Genomic DNA, 20,379 nt, shown 5'->3' with positions numbered 1-20,379 from the left:
AGGTTAACTAGGCAGGTTAGAGTAATTAGGCAAGTTATTGTGTAACGATGGATTGTTCTGTAGACTATTGAAAAAAAATTGCTTAAAGGGGCTAATAATATTGACCTTAAAATGGTTTAAAAAATTAAAAACTGCTTTAAAACTAGCCGAAATAAAACAAATAAGACTTTCTCCAGAAGAAAAAATATTATCAGACATACTGTGAAAATTTCCTTGCTCTGTTAAACATAATTTGGGAAATAATTAAAAAAGAAAAAAAAAATCAATGGGAGGCTAATAATTCTGAATTCAACTGTATATGTATAGCGAGTAAAATAAGTATAATCAAACAATAAAAAAATACAAAATCTGAAAAACCAGTAATGTGTAATAATGACACAAGGAAGTACTGAAATGTATTTTGTATAAAAGACTTCTTCAAGTTGCCTCTTGTATGGAGAATGAGTCACATGCATTGCTCAGGTCACGAGTGATTTTTTACCAGAATAAAGGGATACATAAATCTTGACTTTTCTTTCTTGTTCTGTAAGTCTCTTTTTTCCATCTCTGATCTTTAGTTTTTATTTTCTATTGGATTCGGGTCAGGTGATTGATTGTGCCATTTTAACAGATTTATTTTATTGTTCTGAACCCCATTGAGTTTCCTTGGCTGTGTTTGGGATCATTGCCGTGCTGAAATATCCACCCTGGTTTCTTCTTCATTACTTGGTAATGTAGATGTAAGACTGAAGCAGTTAGTATTCATTTACACTTTTGAGAGGCCGGGCTGCTTTCTAAAATCTGAAAGATTTCAGCTACTGTCTGGACTTACCAAGCCTACTTATACATCCCTTTCTTTATGTGTTTACTCATTTTCCCCTGTCATACTGAATACTTTGGTTGTCACTGACATCTGGTGAAAATTTCAAGTTAACAGCACATTTAGAAACGTTTTTTAGAAAAACATGTTTGATACTTATTTTACCTGCTGTATATGAAATCCATACACAAGTTGTTTGAACAAATGCTGGTTTCATTACTAATTTACTGTTTCATATTTACAATACAAGTTACTTTTCATTCATAAAACAGGACACACAAATGTATTGTAAGGTGTTTATCAATGGACCAGTAGGCTCAGAAGTTTAGTTTCCTCCAACGAGAAAATCAACTTTTTGCAAAGTGCCTCTTAAGTTATTAATTTGTGTGTGTTTGTAAATTTGTCCTTAAAAGCTAAATTGCTTCATCATATCTTTTGCTATATCAAGGTTTTAAATGCATAAAGACACACCATTCTATACATTTAGGCATTAATCAGCTCTAAATTTAAAAGTACATTGACCTTTTATCATTTAAAACAGGGCGGCTCAGTGGTGGTTCCAGTCCCAGCTGGTCCAGTTGGCATTTCTGTGTGGAGTTTGCATGCTCTCCCCGTGTTGATGTAAGTTTTCCCCCAGGTGCTCCAGTGTCCCCCACAGTCCAAAGACGTGCAGTATAGGTGAATTGGATTAACTAAATTGGCCATGTGTGTGTGAATGCAAGAGTGTATAGATGTTTTCAGTCCTAGGTTGCAGCTGAAAAAACATATGCCATATAGTTAGCGGTTCATTCTGCTGTGGCTAGCCCTGATACATAAGAAATAAGTTGAAGGAAAATGAATGAATAAATGAATAATTTAAAATAGACTTTTATTTTTTGTGAAATATTTATACATTTCATTTATGTTTTGATATTGATTTACTGTTTTATAATTTGAAACTAAGACGTTTTTAATTTCAGGGCAGATGTAAAAGAAAAAAAAAAGATTGGAAAAAGGTCACATTTGTCCCCTAATTTAATTAAAAGTAGAGGTATTTTGTTCAGCTACTTAAGAAAAATAAATGAATTATGTTATCAAACACCTGATTATACAGCATTCAGTGCTTGCTTTATACTGTTATAAAATTAGACATGCGTACAACTGAATGGTCAATTTGACATGTAGTGCTTTACTTACATTTTTTTTTCATGGTTTTTCACCTTTATTTGGATAGGACATTAGAGGTTGCAGACAGGAAAGTATTGGGAGCAAAGAGAGGGGAAGGCTCAGCAAAGGACCTCAAGCCGGGAATCGAACTTGGGTCACCACGAGCACTATGGGGCTATATGTCGGCGCACTTTACCACTAGGCTATTGGCGCCGACTTTTACTTACATTTTAAATAGTATAAAACAAACTACACAAAACGAATTAATCAGGAATCATCAGCAGCATGAATTGAAATAGTATGCTGTAATTGTTGAATATAAAAAAGTCGGAGCTTACGGTAAAATATGGATACTTAAAATGAAGCTGCATGTAAATGTTTAAAATTCTACATAAATTAATCTGCACAATTACAAAAACGTGATCTGTATTTTAATTATTCCTTTTCCTTGGTGTTAACTTCAGTGTGATGGGAACCTTTGGCTGAAAAACAGGATTCAGTTCTAGAGGAATCTGAAAAGAAAAATATACATTTTTATCCATATACAAAAAACAAAACACAGCCTCATGTGACGACTGACTATCAGAGTACCAACCTGCGTCTCTTTACATGTTTCCACACTGAAGTTCTGTAGCAGCTTCACAACAAGAAGCTTAACGATCATTAAAGCAAATCTCATCCCAATGCAATTTCGAGGGCCGAGTCCAAAAGGCATGAAAGCGTACTGGAGAAACTCAGACTTATTCTCTGGGCTGAACCTGTAATGGTGAATCAGAAAGTTTAGTAATTCTTCAGTTTAGTAATTCTTTCTTCAGTGAAAATGTTTCAAGCTTTCTTTTTTATTTATTAATACTGTAAAATGTATATGTGAAGAAAACTGAATTGAGAAAAACTGTGGCAAGAAAAGAAATGTTCAGAGTTTACATGCATCACCTCTCAGGCCTGAACTCATGAGGAGAATCCCAGAGTTGCGGGTCTTGATTTAAAACATATGTAGGAATTGTAATCATTGTGTCCTTTGGTATGCTGATGCCATTCATCTCTATAGCCTTCTTACAGACCCTTTCCAGGCGTGGGGCAGTGGGAAGGAGACGCATTGACTCATTTATGGCCATTTCCAAGTAATCCATTTTCATCAATGCATCGTATGAGATAGGAGTCTGAAGAATACAAGAAAATAAGACATTCCCAATTGATATTAAGGTTTTATTGTACTTTTTTAATGTTCCTAACACAGATGCATCTGATGCTCTAAAGCTGCCTTGAACTAGACTCTTTACCAGTGATTCTCAAACTGTGGTACACATATCACTCATGGATACCTACTCAGGCTTCCTTCTCAGAAATCCCTGAATAATGAAATAAAAGAGTGAACAGAGCCTGACGAGGCACATGGTGCTTGAGAAAAAAAATTATGTAAGCAGGGGTGCACATAACTGGTCCACTGCAGGTCCGTAAGCATGATTAAAATAAAAATTGCGCAGCAGATACGCTTTAGAGAAACACTTTTTCAAGACGATGTCCCAACTGTGCATTTCTGGATGCGGTGGTTCTTATCTCCTGATAATGGGCACTGGTACTGCATCACATGTTGGCGGGTTCAGCATTTGCATGTGGTGCTCACGGACAGCTCATGCCCTCACTGCGATGGCATGTCTTTTGCACAACTGAGATTGCGGCTTGCACTTGCAAAAGTGCGAGCATCCCTGATGTTCCCTGTGAAAGTGGTGAGCACTTGAGCAGATATGAGGATTTCAATGGGGGCTTATCCATTGCCCGCGGACTGCCCACTCCTCCACAACGCACCCTGTATAAGCTCCAAGCAGATGTGACGGTTCATCCTCGTTATGCCTTCACTTCCACTTGAGATCAGATGCCCATCATGGCATCTAGGGGGCGAGCTGTCATGTTTAGATGTCATGTTCTACCACCCTCCGGGGTGCACAGCACAGTTTACGGATATGGAGTCGGGCATGATGGCTGTGATTTTCCGGGCTGCTTCGGCAGTAGGGCTGGAGAAGGCTAGTCCCTCAGACCCGCTGCCGGACTGACAAGAGGGTGGGACGCGGGGGCTGATAAGAGTTAAACCCTCCCAGCCCCCTATCCCCTTATTGCAGGGGGCACAAAGTAAGCGCACAGCTATTAAGGGCATTTTTCAATCCTTGTGCGCATGCATCCTCACGTCCCTCAATGGCGGGGCGGCCAGTGGGTAAGAGGCTATTTCCAGGTGGGTAAGCCAAGGGGTAAGCCAAGACCGCCATCCAAGGCATGTGGGTTATCTGTGTCTTTTACTGTCAGAGCCCACACTGCCATGGGCCTTGTTGCTTCTGCGGTATCAGCACTGGCCGGGCTGCACATGGAAAGTTGTTCCCCAGGCGGACTCGGAAGATTGCTTCTCCACTTGGCCCATCCACGCTGGCTGCTCCTCATCAAGAGTATCTTTCCCGTGACCTGTGATCCGATCTGACGTCACAACTCTCTACCCCCCCGCCCACACAGGAAGTCAGTTAAGTCTAGTTAACGGACCGCGAAATGACCCTGAGGCAGGCCACTTGAAAAGAAGAAAAGGACCCTTCTTTTTCTGGTGGAGGGCTGGGAATTCCCCCTGCAGATGAATGCAGTGTGCTGGACTTGGCCGATGATACCCAAGAAAGAGTGGTTTCTCCTCTCTCTCTCTCAGGTGTGAAGCCAGAGCATTACCAGCATGGGGTGCACTGCCTTGCACCTTGCGGCTTTGGTGCACCAAGGGTGTCAGGAAACGGGCTACTTTCTCTCGCACCTCCAGCCTCTTTGCAGGATCCTGGGTAAGAGCTAATCTCTTATTTACATCTTTTCTTCGGGAAGTGTGTTTCCCGGGGTGAGCACTCTCCATTCCGAAGCTGCCCCACCGTGTGTGTGTCAGCCATCGATCCAATGGTGCCGATCTGTATGGCTCTGCAAGTCTTGTTTGTGCTGCCCAGCCCATTGTAATGGCTCTTCCAGGCTACACGATTTAAATCACTATACGGCCTCCCCAGCTTACTGGCGTGTATTTCATGTCAGTCAACACCGCCCCTGTCTCATGCGAGGAGATTGCAGTCCTCCTGGCAAAGGATGCAATCTAGACAATCCCTTCAGCCAAGATGGAGAGCGGCATTTATAGCCCACACTTTATCTAACCCAAAAGTTTGGTAGGTTATAACTAATCCTATGTGCCCATTTTTAACAGTTATCTCCATAGGATGCTGGTCAGAATTTCATGCAGAAACGCATCCTGAGTAGGTCTTAGTTGTTGCACCTCCTTGGCCCAACCGGACCTGAGTTCCCAAACTTACACATGAGACAGCCCCTCCTTGACGAATTCCCCTAAGGAAGCATGTCCTTTTGTTAGGGACGGGACACCTTATGGCACCTGCACTGGTCTCTAGAACCTCTATGGGTGGTCTCTAGATGCAGACGTGGTGACCTCCCAGTGCGCTGGTTAACACCATCACTCAGGCTAGAGCACCCTCTACGAGGCACGTCTGCACACTGAAGTGGAGCCTATTCATTGTGTGGTGCGCTTCTCACCAAGAAGAACCCCAGACATGCAAGGTCAGCATGATGCTATCCTACTTCAGGTTTTCTGTTGGCATGCTTTCCCATCGTATAACAAAAAAATTCTAACTCAGCTAGGTGAGATGTTTTTCAACCCCCCTAAAATTTTTTATAAAGGATTCATTTTCAGTTAAGTAAGGGTCTGGGGACGTTGGAGGGCTGTGTGATGACTGTGCACTCACGCGGTGCTTGGCAAACTTCTCACCAAGGCCATGGCGAGGTCCAGCTGCTGTGGCGCTTACCATACACTCGCTCTCTGCAGCTGGTGGATTTATACTCAGCTGATTGTAGATTGCCATTAACTGCGATTGATCTTATTCTTCAGAGTGATGGGTTATTTAGTGATATCCTCTAAAAGTGTCGTGTCGACACAGCATTGGAGCATCCTCCCTCAGGGAAAATGAGTTACATTCGTAACCATTTCATTTTCTTTTTACTTATTAAGAACAGTGCCATTTTAATTAACTTTTAAAAGCACACTTTAATTTAAACATTGAAGGTTTTTAATTATACCTGTAAGCAAAGTAGAATCTTAATGTTCAAACTATTTATGTTTAAAGTGGCTGACAATAATAAATATTTTTATTAGAAATTAATCAGTCTTGTTTTTGAACTGTGTAGATGTAGCTGCTTAATTAGGCCTACTACACTACTGTATTACTGTACTGGTCATTATGGTAGTACTTGGAGAGAAAGTTTTTGGTACTTGGTGAAAAACTCTATACAAAAAGTGAAGAAGGCAGAATGAGTTATTCTCACATCAAGAGGGAAGTTTTTGTCAATCTCCTCGACCAGCATTTCCAGGCAGTCTGGATTAGTAGCAAGATTATAGAGGAGGAAAGTGAGAGTCGTGCTTGTAGTCTCATAACCGCCCATGATAAAAATGAAAGATTGGGAGAGAATCTCATGGTCTGTTAATCCTAGTAAATCAACAAAAAACATATTTAAAACAAGTCATACCTGATGATGCATATTATGAAATAACACAGTCTGTAATGTCAAAATGTCTCTCAGACCTTTTTCTGGTTGTTCACTTGTGGTGTCCTTCACTTGATCATCAGGTATTTGATTCTGGATCATGAGTCTGAAAAAGTCTACCCGACCCTATAATTAAAAAAACATTATATTACTTCTCCTGTGTTCGTGTGGGTTTCTTCCGGGTGCTCCGGTTTCCCCCACAGTCCAAAGACATGCGCTATATGTGAATTGTTTTATTTAAATTGCCCGTAGTGTGTGAGTGGGTGTGTGAATGCAAGACTGTATGGGTGTTTCTTAGTACTGGGTTGCATCTGGAAGGGCAACCGCTGCGTAAAATATATGCTGGAATAGTTGGTGGTTCATTCTGCATGGTGACCCCTGATAAATAAGGGACTAAGCCAAAGGTAAATGAATGAATGAATGAATAATTATCACTTCTCACTGCTTCCCGATTTCCCTTCTACCCTAGCTTTTGTTTTTTTCAAGCAATGTCATGAACTGTATTAGTGACACTTTAGTATTGACTCTTTACGATTGCCTCATTTCTAAGTTGCTTTGGATCTGTGTCTGGTAAAGGAGTAAATGTAATATTAATCATAATATACTTCTGCATCAGCATCTCGGCAAAATCTAAAACTGGATCTGAAGAGTGCAAAAGTGACTAACATACATTTGAATCCTTGTGCTCGTCCTTTATCTTTCTCAGGGCCTTGTAGAAAAAAGCCACAGTCGGCTTTGAAAACATGCTTAATCCCATCTTCCCCAAAAGATTTGCAATAGAGGGGAATAAAGCTGAAAAAAGTTTCAGACTTCATGTTAAAATTATTAGCTGTAAAACATATAAAACAACAATAAAAAGCTCATTTTAAATACAAAAAAAAACATACTCAAAAGAAGAACGAAAGGGCCAAATAGATTGAACTTTAAAAAGTTCTTTATGTTGGTAACAAAAGGATCATCAGGGTTGTTTATGGAGTCGATGTCAACGCTAAAAGCTGAGCTGGTGACCACATCTAAACTGTATGAAGCCATAACTCTGAAATAAAAAATATATAATGGTCATTTATGTTTGCTTGTAACAGAACTAGTCATCTTATTAATATAAGGTTATACAAGGTTATAATATTATAATATAATGGTATAACACATTTAATTGATGAAGGACATTCATTTAATTAGTTTTACACATCAAAAATAAGTTTGGAGTGAAACTTATGCATAAAATGTGAAAGTAAAGTTCATGTTATAAAGAAAATGTGTCACATACTCTTTAATTTTAACCGGCTGCTCGTGGTCTCTCTTTTGCATATTTTTAATAAACCGATCTGCATGTGTCAAAGCAATAGGAAATATCTGAAACACATTTAAAACAAGTGTTATTTCATGTAAACAAGTACATCATATAAAATATAGCAGTAGTCAAAGAAATACCAAGCTATGCAAATGTTATTACCCAGCAAATGTTATTGTTGATACCAATATCAACAATAACATTTCTGCTTGAATCTATAAATATATGCAGGAGAGTACTGGTATCCTAAACCCCAGTGTCTGAAACAGCCCATTTCAAAGAGACAATTTTCATGTTTGCGTGAACTATCCCTTAAAGTCCACATGACCCGGAAGCTGTTTTTATGTATTGTGACACAGTTCCTAGAGGAACGGAGTATTAAATGAGACAACAGTAGGCGTGGCTTGTTTTTTCTGCTGCGAGTTGAATAGGCATTTCATTCAGAAAGATCGGGAAATGGGTTTTAGAAGAGTTATTACAACCTAGTAGACTCCTCCTGCTCACCATATGTAATCTGACAATTTAACTGAAAACAAACAGGAAGTGCATTTTCAGATTTCAATTAAAGATTACAAGGGCATACAATATTTTTAATGACATGCAGATATAAGCTAACAAAGTCTTATGGGTTATGGTTAGTTTTGATTTCATTTGCATCTTAAAAGTTAGTCCCCCCCAAAATGAATATTCTGTTATTAATTACTTGCCTTTATGTTATTTCAATTCGCTGAGATCTTTGTTCATTTTAACACAAATTAAAATATTTTGGATGAAAAGCATAAGCTCCAATATTCTCATCAACCATTCGAAGCTCCAAAGAGACTTTTGTTTGCCTTTGTCTATCTGCCACGTCGAGTCAAAAGTGTGCATGTTTACTGAGGGCAGTGTGATATACTGCCATTACAGTCAACAGCGCAACATGCAAGCTTAGTAAATGTACACCCAGATCAGATGTCTTTCTAACAGCTTTTAAAAGCTTTGTATGATTAGTTGAACCAGTGAAGTCACATGGAATTTTTTGGTTCCTTTTCTGGATTTTGAGCATGTCAGGACCCTCATTGTCTATGGAGGATGACAGAGCTTCTCATTTCATCTATAAAATTTTAATTTGTGTTCAGAAGCTGAAGGAAGGTCTCAGGAAAATCACAAGGGTGAGTACTTAATGACAGCGCTTTCATTTTTGGGTGAACTTTAAAGACCTTCACTGTACCTCCTTCAGCCGGCCACTAGTAAAATATGGAGAGAGTGTACCACGGATTCGCTTCCACCTCTCATCTTTAACTGCAGTTATTCCATCAGCAAGGGGGCCAGCAAGATCCACATTTATTTCCTGAAAAAAAATAAATAAATAAAATAATAATAATAATATATATATATATATATATATATATATATATATATATATATATATATATATATATATATATATATATATATATATAGAGCTGTACTAAATATGCAGCTGTACTGTACTGTATAGCTGTACTAGAAGTGGCATAATAACATTAAGCACATTATTGCTATATGACTGTATATATGTGTGTGTGTGTGTATATATATTTATATACACACACACACACACACATATATACATAGTCATATAGCAATAATGTGCTTAATGTTATTATGCCACTTCTAGTACAGCTGTGGTGTCCTCACCCTTCGGTTAGTGAAGGTAGAATAACATTCTTTCACCATAATCGTTTTGATCATTTCCAGGTCTGTGACCATTAGTATCGGCAACCTTCCATCATAGATCCTGATCAATGAAAGAAATAAAAAAATAACAGTGCAAGGAGTTTTTCCAAATGATTTCAATTTCTCTTTGAATTTCCATTAAATGTTTATTATTACTTTAGTCTAGTCTAGTAAATTGTATAACTGAGACTTACCCCCATACTTTTCCATACTTCTTAGCACACTCCATATCGAAATTATAAAAGCCCTAAAATTCATTTGCATAGAGACATTAAATTACTGAGATAAAAAAAATAGTATTATTGTTCTATGATAATTTAAATACAAATTACAGTAGTTAAATAATGAAATACTCACTTTAGTGTAGGAGAGAAATGTGCCAAAATAAGGCCAAGGTCTTGGTCCTGGAATTCCCAGTTTTTTGAAAAATCCATGTGGCCAAACACCATACCTAGCATGTGGTCAATAACAAAGATATCATAAGTTTACAAACAGAAAATAGATAAGTTATATAGACAAAGACCCTAGCATTTATTAGTGTGATACACAATAAGAACACACAACTATTAATTTAGTGGGATATATTAATCAGAGAAACAAGGCAACTGAATATTGCATCACAATTAGCTGTTATTTGTTGTTATCTGTTATATTGTAAATGAATACTCACAAATACAGGAGGGTTATGACCAGAACCACCAGGGTCCAGGTCACAGACAGAGATGAAAGATCAAACATTGTAAATCACTGTATTCTTCCGTGTATTGGCCCACAGCGATGCTGTCGGTTCGCATTTGGATCTATTCCCGTTCCCGACGGATGATCCGGAAGTGGGCGTTCGAAAGGTTTGACATACATTTTCCCATTTTCAGCACTGATAAGCTGTCGTAAACCTTCAGTAATGCCTTTATTATGAAGAATGACGAAAGACACCCACCCACAATACCAAACAAAGTTCGTCTCAGTGTGTGAAGTATCAGGTGGATTTACTCACCTTACAAGAACAGAGTAAAGCGAGTTTTACATCGCGTCTTCACAAATCAAACCTATATATCCTGTTCTGCCACTCAAAAACGTTAGCGTGTCCCTTTATTGTATTTTCATGCCATAAAGTGACGGGAATCAATATTTTAGACACAAAAACGCGCTTTTCACTACATTAACCAGCTAACATAAACCTTCAGATTTTACGTTAAGTAGCCCTTACGAAAGACACACTTAAATAAGAAGTGTAGCGTAGCGTTGCACATAGAAGTAATATTTATCAGTGACAGAAAATCGTAGTGTTGACAAAATAACTATATTTTCTCATTGCACATGCATTAAGTCGTAGTTAATTGTTTGCATCTAGATTAGAACATGCTCAGTTATGGAGCATGTGATGGGAGTGATAATTTATACACAGTGACCCAATATTATTATAAAAGACTTTATTAAAGATTTGATTAAAATCGGTGTGATTTTTGTCCTCAAAACAAAAATTTTTTTTTCTACAGCCAAAAAAGGTGGCATGGTGACACGGTGGTGCAGTGGGTAGAGCTGTCGTATCACAGCAAGAAGGTCGCAGGTTCAAGCCCCTGCTGGGTCAGTTGCCATTTCTGTGTGGAGTTTGCATGCTCTCCCCGTGTTCACGTGGGTTTCCTCCAGGTGCAGTTTGCCCCAAGCTAAATTGTCCGTTGTTTATGCGTGTGTGTTCTGGTCCTCAAGGTTAGGAGTTGAGCGTTGGGCCAACAACCCACCTCATAAAAACTAGATGTTATGAAACACTAATACGGTGCGGCTAAATATCAACTTCGATATAAATGGCCCTGGGAGTAAGTGAGTATAAGATTTTTACAGCACGTAAAATAAGTATACCCAAACAATAAAAAAAAAACATTTCCAGATAAACTAGTTATGTGTTATAACAATTGAATGACACAAAGAGGAAGTACTGCAATGTATTTAACACTTTGTATAAAAAGATTTTATTTCTTAATGGCAGTTTCAAGTTTCCTCTTGTATGGAAAACGAGTCACATTGCTCAGGTCACGTGGGATTTTTCTGCAGACTTAAACAGTCAAAAAATCTTGATGGTTCTGTGGGTCTCTTCTATCATCTCTTTAGTTCTTATTTTCTATTGAATTCGGATCAGGTGATTAACTGGGTCATTCTAGCAGCTATATTTTATTTTTCTGAAACTATTTGTGAGTTCCTTGGCAGTGTTTTGGATCATTGTCTTGCTGAAATGTCCACCCTGGTTTTATCTTCATCATTTGGTAATGTAGATGTTGGACTGAAGCAGCTAATATTAATTTACACTTGTGAGGGACAGGGCTGATTTCTGAAAACTACCTGGGCTTTCCATGCCTATCTACACCTACCTTTCTTCATGTGTTCAATATTTTTTTCCCCAGAGTAATTTCATTTTATTACACGACAATTTCTAAACAAACTAGTTGTTTTTTAAAAAAAGGTTCAATACTTATTTTACTCGCTGTATATGATAACCATACACTAAGCTGCTTAAATAAATTGTGGTTTCATTACTTATTTACCGTTTCATATTTGTAATCAATAGTCTTTACTTTCAGTGCAGATGTAAAAAAAAAAACATTATACTGTAATCAAATGAAAATTTAAGACATCAGATGTCTTTTATTAAGATTAGAGAAAAATAAATTCTGTTATCTAACTACATATTTTACAATTATGCTTTTTAGTAATGTAGTATTTTTAAACATCAAACATCCTCAAACAGTATAAAATAAACAAAACATCAATGAACCAGGAAACAACGAGTACTATAATTTCAACAAGTAATTTGTATAAGTGAATATAAAGACTAAAAGCATACAGTGTATAGACACCTAAAATTAAACTGTACTTCAGGTTATTTTGTTAATTCTACATCACTAAAATTAAATTGTGTATACTATTATGATGCTCCACATTTCCATTATTGTTCTTCCTTGTGAGACCTTGGAATTAACTTCAGTATGATAGGAACCTTTGGCTGAAAAAAAAAGTTCAGCTCTACAGGGATCTGAAAATAGACAGCAGAAAATAAATGTAATTAATGATTTATTTACATGTTTCCTAATTAAGGTAAAGCCTCATGTCTCTCATGTCTTATGACAGTCAGTGTACCAACCTGCGTCTCTTTACATGTTTCCACAGTGAATTTCTGTAGCAGCTTCACAACAAGAAGTTTCATCATCATTAGAGCAAATCTCATTCCAATGCAGTTACGAGGGCCGAGTCCAAAAGGCATGAAGGCACACTGGTTGATCTCTGACTTGCTCTCTGGACTGAACCTGAAAAGATGTATCAGAAAGTGCTGCAATTTTTGCTTCCCTGATAATGTCTTAACAAACAATTTGGTAAATGTATCACCTTTCAGGCCTGAACTCATGAGGAGACTCCCAGAGCTCTGGATCACGGCTTAAAACGTACAAAGGAATTCCAACCAGAGTGTTATTTGGTATGGTGATGCCATTGAGCTCTACTGTCTTTTTACAGACCCTTTCTAATCGAGGACCAGCAGGAAAGATGCGCATTGATTCATGTATGGCCATTTCCAAATAATCCATTCTCATCAATGCGTCATATGTGATGGGTGTCTGAAGAAAAACAAACAAAAAAAAATCATCACATGAATATTACAGTTTGTTACAACTTGTTCCTTTACCATTTTACAACTCCCCTACAGTTAAACAGTCAAGTTTGACCATTTTTTAAACCATTCAGCTGATCTCAAGGTCTGGTGGGAGCACTTTTAGCTTAGCTTGTAATTGACCATTGAATCAGATTAGACCATTAGCGTTAAAAGTTTAGATAATTTTCCTATTTATTAATGATAATAATAATAATTCTGTACATTTATATAGCTCTTTTCTGGACACTCAAAGCCCTTCACACAATTTTTGGGGGGAATCTCCATCTACCATCAGTGTGCAGCATCTACCTGGAATCCTCAATCCAAAATAAATATAGTAATCCAACATCAGTGCCTGAAAGCTCTGCCCCTTCTGCTACGTGAGCAAAGTTGCAATCAAGTTGAGTGCATAAAGTGTCTGTCATTCTTTTTACCAGTTGAAGAAGTGCAGCATCCAGGTATCTAAAGTGCATTTATTCTTTTAACATTAAAACGAATATTTCAGTGTGAATACACTACATACACTATTTACACTACAGAATAACATAGAATAGTGCATAAGTGCGATTTAGGATGCTCCTAGAGTGATGAAGCCAATTATGATTTGGGAATGGTTAGAAGGCCATGATGCCAGTGGGCAAATCTGGCCAGGATGCCAGGGTTAAACCCCTACTCTTTTTTTTGAAGAACATCCTGGGATTTTTAACAACCACATAGAGTCAGGACCTCAGTTTAACGTCTCATCCAAAAGACGGCACTCACTGAGCAGTATAAAGTCCCCTTCACTATACTGGGGCGTTAGGACCCACACAGACTGCAGGTTAAGCAGAAAAAATCATCACATGAATATTACAGAATATTATTCATAAATATTACTTTGTTACAATATGTTCCTTTACCATTTTACAATTCCCCTACAGTTAAACAGTCAAGTTTTACCATTTTTTTAATCCATTCAGCCGATCTCAAGGTCTGGTGGGAGCACATTTAGCTTAGCTTATCTAGACCATTGAATCAGATTGGACCATTAGCATTAAAAGTTTAGATAAATTTCCTATTCAATAATAATAATAATAATAATGCTGGTCTCACTACCACTTCTGGCAGCAACGTAGCTTTCCCATGTGGTCTCCCATCCAGGTACTGACCAGGCACAGCCCTGCTTAGCTTCAGTGGGAGACCAGTTGCAGAGAGCTAGCTGCCAGCTATTAAAAGCTTGACTCTTTTGTAGTTATATTGTGTACTAAAACTGAAAAATGGCAATTTTCTAGGCCGATTTGTCTAGGAACTATACTCTGGCATAATAGTAAAGGAACTTTGCTGCTGTACCATGACTGCATCAAGCACAATATTACACAGTGCCTGAAAATTGACTAACTTACATCAATATAACTAACCTGCTTGCACATGGAGCATGTGCCAGTCACGTTGGAAGTTACCTAAAAGGGGGATAATTTTCAGGCACTGTGTAATATCATTGTGCCTGCTGCAACCACTGTGATTATTACTCTGGAATGAGAGTATAGTTCTGATAATGTAGTTCCTTATATATACTTTAACTTTTCCACAGTCTTTAGTATACAATGTAACTACAGAAAAGTTAAGCTTTAAATAAGAAAATCAACCAAACTCGTAATTTTTGAGCAAGATAATTTAATTTATGCTAAGATAAGCTAAGCTAAAAGTGCCTCTGCCAGACAGAGATTGACTGAATGATTAAAAAATGGTACAAACTCAACTGTTTAACCCTAGGAGAGTTGTAAAATGAGCCTTTTTTCATTCAAAGAAGGCAGAATGAGTTATTCTCACATCAAGAGGGAAGTTTTTGTCAATCTCTTCCACCAGTTTTTCCAGGCAGTCTGGATTAGTCGCAAGATTATAGATGAGGTAAGTGAGAGTCGTGCTTGTAGTCTCATAACCACCCAGGATGAAAATGAAGGATTGGGAGAGAATCTCATGGTCTGTTAATCCTAGCAAATGGTCAAAAACAACAACCACAACAAAAGTTTAAAAACAAGTCACATCTCAGAAAGTATATGAAATTAAACTTAATGTCAAATGTAATGTCAACATGTCTCTCAGACCTTTTACTGGTTGTTCACTTGTGGTGTCCTTCGCTTGATCATCAGGTATTTGATTCTGGATCATGAGTCTGAGAAAGTCTACCCGACCCTGATTAAAAAAACACAATCTAAAATTAATCATAATCTACTGCTGCTTCAATCTTTCTGACAAATCTGATATGAAAGAAATCTGAAGAGTGAAAAAGTGGCAAACAAACATCTGATTCATTGTGCTCATCCTTAATCTTTCTCAGGGCCTTGTAGTAAAAATCCATAGTTGATTTTGAAAACAGAGTTATTCCCAATTTTCCCAAAAGACTTGCAGCAGAAGGAAAAAAAGCTGCAATTAAAAACATAATAATAATCATTTTCTATCTTACTCTATACTGTTCATGTACGGTGCATCCAGAAAGTATTCATAGTGCTTCACTTTTTTCACTTTTTTTATGTTACAGCCTTATTCCAAAATGGATTAAACGCATTTATTTTCTCACCATTCTACAAACAATACCTCAATGACAATGTGAAAAAAGATTTTTATAAATTGTTGCAAATTTGTAACAAATAAAAAACCTGAAAAATCACATGTACATAAGTATTCACAGCATTTGATCAATACTTTGTTGATGCACCTTTGGCAGCAATTAAAGCCTCAAGTCTTTTTGAATATGATCACACAAGCTTGGCACACCTGTCTTTGGGATTTTTTTTGCCCATTTCTGTTTGCAGTACCTCTCAAGCTCTATCAGGTTGGATGGGAAGGGACGGTGTACAGCCAATTTCAGATCTCTCCAGAGATGTTCAAGAGGATTTAGGTCTGGGTTCTGGCTGGGCCAATCAAGGACATTCACAGAGTTGTTGTGAAGCCACTCCATTGATATTTTGGCAGTGTGCTTTGGGTCATTGTCCTGCTGGAAGATGAACCGTCGCCCCAGTCTGAGGTCAAGAGCACTCTGAAGCAGGTTTTCATTCAAATGTCTCTGTACATTGCTGCATTCATCTTTCCCTCTACCGCGACTAGTCTTCCAGTTCCTGCTGCTGAAAAACATCCCCACAGCATAATGCCACCACCATGCTTCACTGTAGGGATGGTATTTGCCTGGTGATGAGCAGTGCCTGATTTTAACCAAACATAACACCTGGCATTCAATCCAAAGAGTTCAATTTTAGTCTCACCAGACCAGAGAATTTGATTTCTTGTGGTCTGAGAGTCCTTCAGATGCCTTTTGGCAAATTCCAGGTGGGGAGTGGCTTCTGTCTGGCCACTCTACCATACAGGCCTGATTGGTGGATTGCTGCACAGATGCTTGTCCTTCTGTAAGTTTCTCCTCACGCCACAGAAGAACGCTGGAGCTCAGACAGAGTGACCATCGAGTTATTGATCACCTCCCTGTCTAAGGCCTTTCTCCCCCCGATCACTCAGCTTAGATGGCCGGCCAGCTCTAGGAAGAGTCCTGGTGGTTCCAAACATCTTCCACTTACGAATGATGGAGGCCACTGTGCTCATTAGAACTTTCAGAGCAGCAGAAATTTTTCTGTAACCTTCCCCATCCTTGTTCCTCGAGACAATTCTGTCTCAGAGGTCTACAGACAATTCCTTTGTCTTCATGCTTGGTTTGTGCTTTGACATGCACTGTCAACCCTGGGACCTTATCTAGACAGGTGAATGCCTTTTCAAATCTTGTCCAATCAACTGAATTTACCACAGTTGAACTCCAATTAAGCTGCTGAAGCATCTCAAGAATGATCAGTGGAAACAGAATGTACCTGAGCGCAATTTAGAGGAAAGGCTGTGAATACTTATGTACATGTGATTTTTCAGGTTTTTTATTTGTAATAAATTTGCAACAATTAAAAAAAATCTTTGTTCACATTGTCATTATGGGGTATTGTGTGTAAAATTTTGATGAAATAAATTAATTTAATTCATTTTGGAATAAGGCTGTAACATAAAAAATGTGGAAAAAGTAAAGCGCTATGAATACTTTCCAGATTCACTGTAAAAATCAAATCAAAATGACATACCTAAAAGCAGAATGAGAGGACTGAGTGGACTGATGTTGAAAAAGCTTTTGATGCTGGTAACAAAAGGATCATCAGGGTTGTTTATGGAGTCGAAGTCAACGCTGAATGAGGAGCTGGCGACAACATCTAAACTGTATGGAGCCACAACACTGAAACACAAATAGGGGCTTCTTGTTAAATACATAATATAGTGATTATTTTGTCTTATTTTATGAAGGAAAAATGGCACATACTCTTTTATTTTAACTGGCAGATTGTGGTCTTTCTTTTCCATATTTTGAATAAAACGATCAGCATGTGTCAGAGCTATGGGAAATATCTGAAATATTTAAAAAAAACTATCTAAAATCAGCAACAAAAGTGTTAAAGTATAAGATAATATAAATGTTATATAAAAGAAAAAAGTAGAACGTTTTAACATCAACAATGACATAACATGCTCAATTCCTTTTCCATCCTGTTAAACAATATTGCACTCCATTGAACAAACAAAGCACACAAATTTTGCTTTAATAAAAACTTATTTTGTTATACACATACAAAAGAAAGTCACTCAGGTTCGGATCAACATTAGAGTGAGTACATTTTATATTTGAGTGAGTACATTTTATATTTTGGTCTCTTTAAAGACGGATACTGTACCTCCTTCAGTCGTCCACTAGTGAAATATGGAGAGAGTGAACTACGGATTCGCTTCCATCTTTCATCTTTAACCAAAGTTATTCCATCAGCAAAAGGTCCAACCAAATCTGGATTCATATTCTGTAAAAATTATTAATCCAAATGATGACTGACAGCTACTGGGTCTTAAAGAAATAATTCACTTTATTATGACCCTTCTAGTTCAACTGTGATGTCCTCACCCGTCTGTTAGTGAAGGTAGAATAACAGTCTTTCACCAAAATCGTTTTGATCATTTCCAGATCAGTAACAAGTAGCACTGGAAGCCTTCCATCATAGATCCTGATTAATGTAAGAAATATCTATCAGTTAGCAATCCTGTGATCTGTGCAAATAATTATATCATTTAAAAGTGTGGAGTCAGCAAGTTTTTAAAATTATTATTATTTTTAATTTAGCAAGCATTCATTTTATCACACTTGACAATGGAGAAGTTGATAATGTAATAAGATTTCAACTACACTTATTTGCGGTTGTTTTGAACTTTCTACTCAGCTAGACTATTGAGCAGAACAACTGTTTCTTAAGCAGCAAGTCCACTTATTAGAATGATTTTTAGTTACTTAACTTTTTGAACGAATTCTTGAACACAATAAATCATATAACTGATACTCACCCCCATACTTTTCCATACTTCTTAGAACATTCTATGTCAAAATTACAGATGCCCTACAATACATTTGCATAGAGACAATTAATTACAGAGAATCTTATTCCTCTAGGATCATTTAAGTACACATTCTTATACCTTATATAATCAAATACTAACTTTGGAGTATGAGAAAGATGTGCCAACAAATGGCAAAGGTCTTGGTCCTGGAATTCCCAGTTTTTTGAAAAATCCAAGCGGCCAAACACCGTAACTACAGTGTGGTCAATAACAAAGATATCAGATTACATATTAGCTTTACAATATAATAAAATAATGCACAAATATAAGACAACACACAACTACCAATTTAAATAGTTTCTTCTTTGATCTGTGATTGTTAATGAATACTTACATTAACAGGAGGGTTATGACCAGAACCACCAGAGTCCAGGTCACAGACAGAGATGAGAGATCAATCATAGTAAATCACTGTATTCTTCAGTGTACAACAAATGCTCAGGTACACCAATGCTGTGGTTCATTCGCGTTGACACCGAGAGTGATCCGGAAGTACGGTCACATGAGAGGAAAAAACAAAAAAAAATACAACGTTTAACGGCTTTTATACTTTTGACGCGTAATTTTAATTAACGGGTTTTGCTTGTTAAGAAGCACACATAAAGCGAAACAGTTAGTTTTACAGTATAAAGTACGACGGTTTCACTCACCTCACCAGCTCAACACAGAGTTCTACTTCTGTCTTCACAAAACAAACCTGCTGTTTTGTTGCTTAAAAACAAGTCCTTCATTGTAATTTCAGAGTATATAGTGACACCCTTTGGACAAAAACCGAAACTGACTTCAAACTGAGTTCGATGTTTATGACTTTATGACAGACGTTTATTATTTTACTGGCGCTGCCAGTTTCACAAATAATATTGTCACGCCAAATGTTAATGGATTATAATCCATGTTTTGTTCCACTTCCCTTCCCCCCCAAATTTATTTATAGATTTGTAATTGATGACAGTATAGGTCTATCTCTATTTAATATCTTTTGTGCAAACTACATAAAATCACATTTGGTTCTTACACTTCAAACAAGAAGGTATATTAAAACTTAACGCCTAAAAGGTGATTTTAAAATAAGGATGTTGTTCATAAATTTAGTTTACGTTATCATTAGTTACATGTTAATTACAGTGTTTACACCAGAGATGCCCAAACTAGGACTTGCGGGCCAAAGTTGGCCCATGTTACCTTTGATTTGGCCCACCATGCCATGGGAGAATGATGGTTTAGAGATCGTTTGTAATCTTTTTAAATTAAATTAAATCTTTAAATTGAAATTAAATCTTTCAATTTAAATGGTATAAATGAATTAGATTAATCAGACAGACAATGCAGAGACTTTGGTGAGTGAATCAAGGCAAAGGCAAACTTTTATAAATGTGATTGTTATAAATTATAATAAAAAATAATAAAAAAGTAAGTAGTATGTAATGTGGATTTATATATAACACATTTATTGTGTATGACCATACACCCAAAGCGCTTCACAATCATGAGAGGGGGTCTCTCCACACCACCACCAGTGTGCAGCATCCACTTGGATGATGCGACGGCAGCCACAGGACAACAGTGCCAGTGCGCTCACCACACACCAGCTATTGGTGGACTGGACAGACAGTGATAGAGCCAATTCGGTGGATGGGGATGATTGAGAGGCCATGATCATAAGGGCTGATGAAGGGAATTTGGCCAGGACACGAGAAGTGCCATAAGATTTTTAATGACCACAGAGAGTCAAGGACGATAAAGTCTAGATCGGATATGCGGTCGGCCGGAAGTGCGATATGAACATCTATATAGCAGAATTTTTGACACTTTATA

The 20,379-nt window shown here is 37.5% G+C and overlaps 2 protein-coding genes and 1 long non-coding RNA gene across 4 annotated transcripts; 1 reads left to right on the top strand and 2 right to left on the bottom strand.

The window, feature by feature from the left end:
- Positions 1 to 1,053: 1,053 nt before the first annotated feature.
- LOC130221456 (cytochrome P450 3A56-like) lies at positions 1,054 to 10,450 on the bottom strand. Of its 2 annotated transcripts, XM_056453958.1 has the most exons (13): positions 10,159 to 10,450; positions 9,846 to 9,939; positions 9,683 to 9,735; positions 9,450 to 9,549; positions 9,001 to 9,120; positions 7,767 to 7,852; positions 7,387 to 7,535; positions 7,170 to 7,291; positions 6,538 to 6,625; positions 6,281 to 6,441; positions 2,879 to 3,105; positions 2,541 to 2,703; positions 1,054 to 2,457 (listed from the first exon to the last, which is right to left on the bottom strand). In XM_056453958.1, the coding sequence occupies exons 1-13, from the start codon at positions 10,224 to 10,226 to the stop codon at positions 2,377 to 2,379; spliced, it is 1,512 nt and encodes a 503-aa protein (XP_056309933.1). In that variant the 5' UTR covers positions 10,227 to 10,450; the 3' UTR covers positions 1,054 to 2,376. The 2 variants fall into 2 exon arrangements, with proteins under 2 accessions (XP_056309933.1, XP_056309934.1); XM_056453959.1 differs by lacking the exon at positions 10,159 to 10,450 and having other exon boundaries at positions 9,683 to 9,767; positions 9,846 to 9,903.
- On the top strand, positions 8,750 to 11,111 carry LOC130221457 (uncharacterized). Its single transcript, XR_008836280.1, has 3 exons — positions 8,750 to 8,941; positions 10,264 to 10,333; positions 10,985 to 11,111. It is a non-coding gene; the product is annotated as an uncharacterized LOC130221457 (long non-coding RNA).
- On the bottom strand, positions 10,904 to 19,069 carry LOC130221454 (cytochrome P450 3A40). Its single transcript, XM_056453954.1, has 13 exons — positions 18,899 to 19,069; positions 18,664 to 18,757; positions 18,511 to 18,563; positions 18,077 to 18,176; positions 17,856 to 17,975; positions 17,447 to 17,532; positions 17,214 to 17,362; positions 15,407 to 15,528; positions 15,210 to 15,297; positions 14,935 to 15,095; positions 12,864 to 13,090; positions 12,622 to 12,784; positions 10,904 to 12,513 (listed from the first exon to the last, which is right to left on the bottom strand). Exons 1-13 carry the CDS (start codon positions 18,964 to 18,966, stop codon positions 12,427 to 12,429), a joined length of 1,518 nt encoding a protein of 505 aa, XP_056309929.1. The 5' UTR covers positions 18,967 to 19,069; the 3' UTR covers positions 10,904 to 12,426.
- Between the last annotated feature and the right edge of the window lie 1,310 nt (positions 19,070 to 20,379).

This window comes from Danio aesculapii, chromosome 3 (assembly GCF_903798145.1).
Source record: "Danio aesculapii chromosome 3, fDanAes4.1, whole genome shotgun sequence".
Classification (NCBI taxonomy): Eukaryota; Metazoa; Chordata; class Actinopteri; order Cypriniformes; family Danionidae; genus Danio; species Danio aesculapii.
This window is presented reverse-complemented; position numbering and strand designations above follow the sequence as displayed.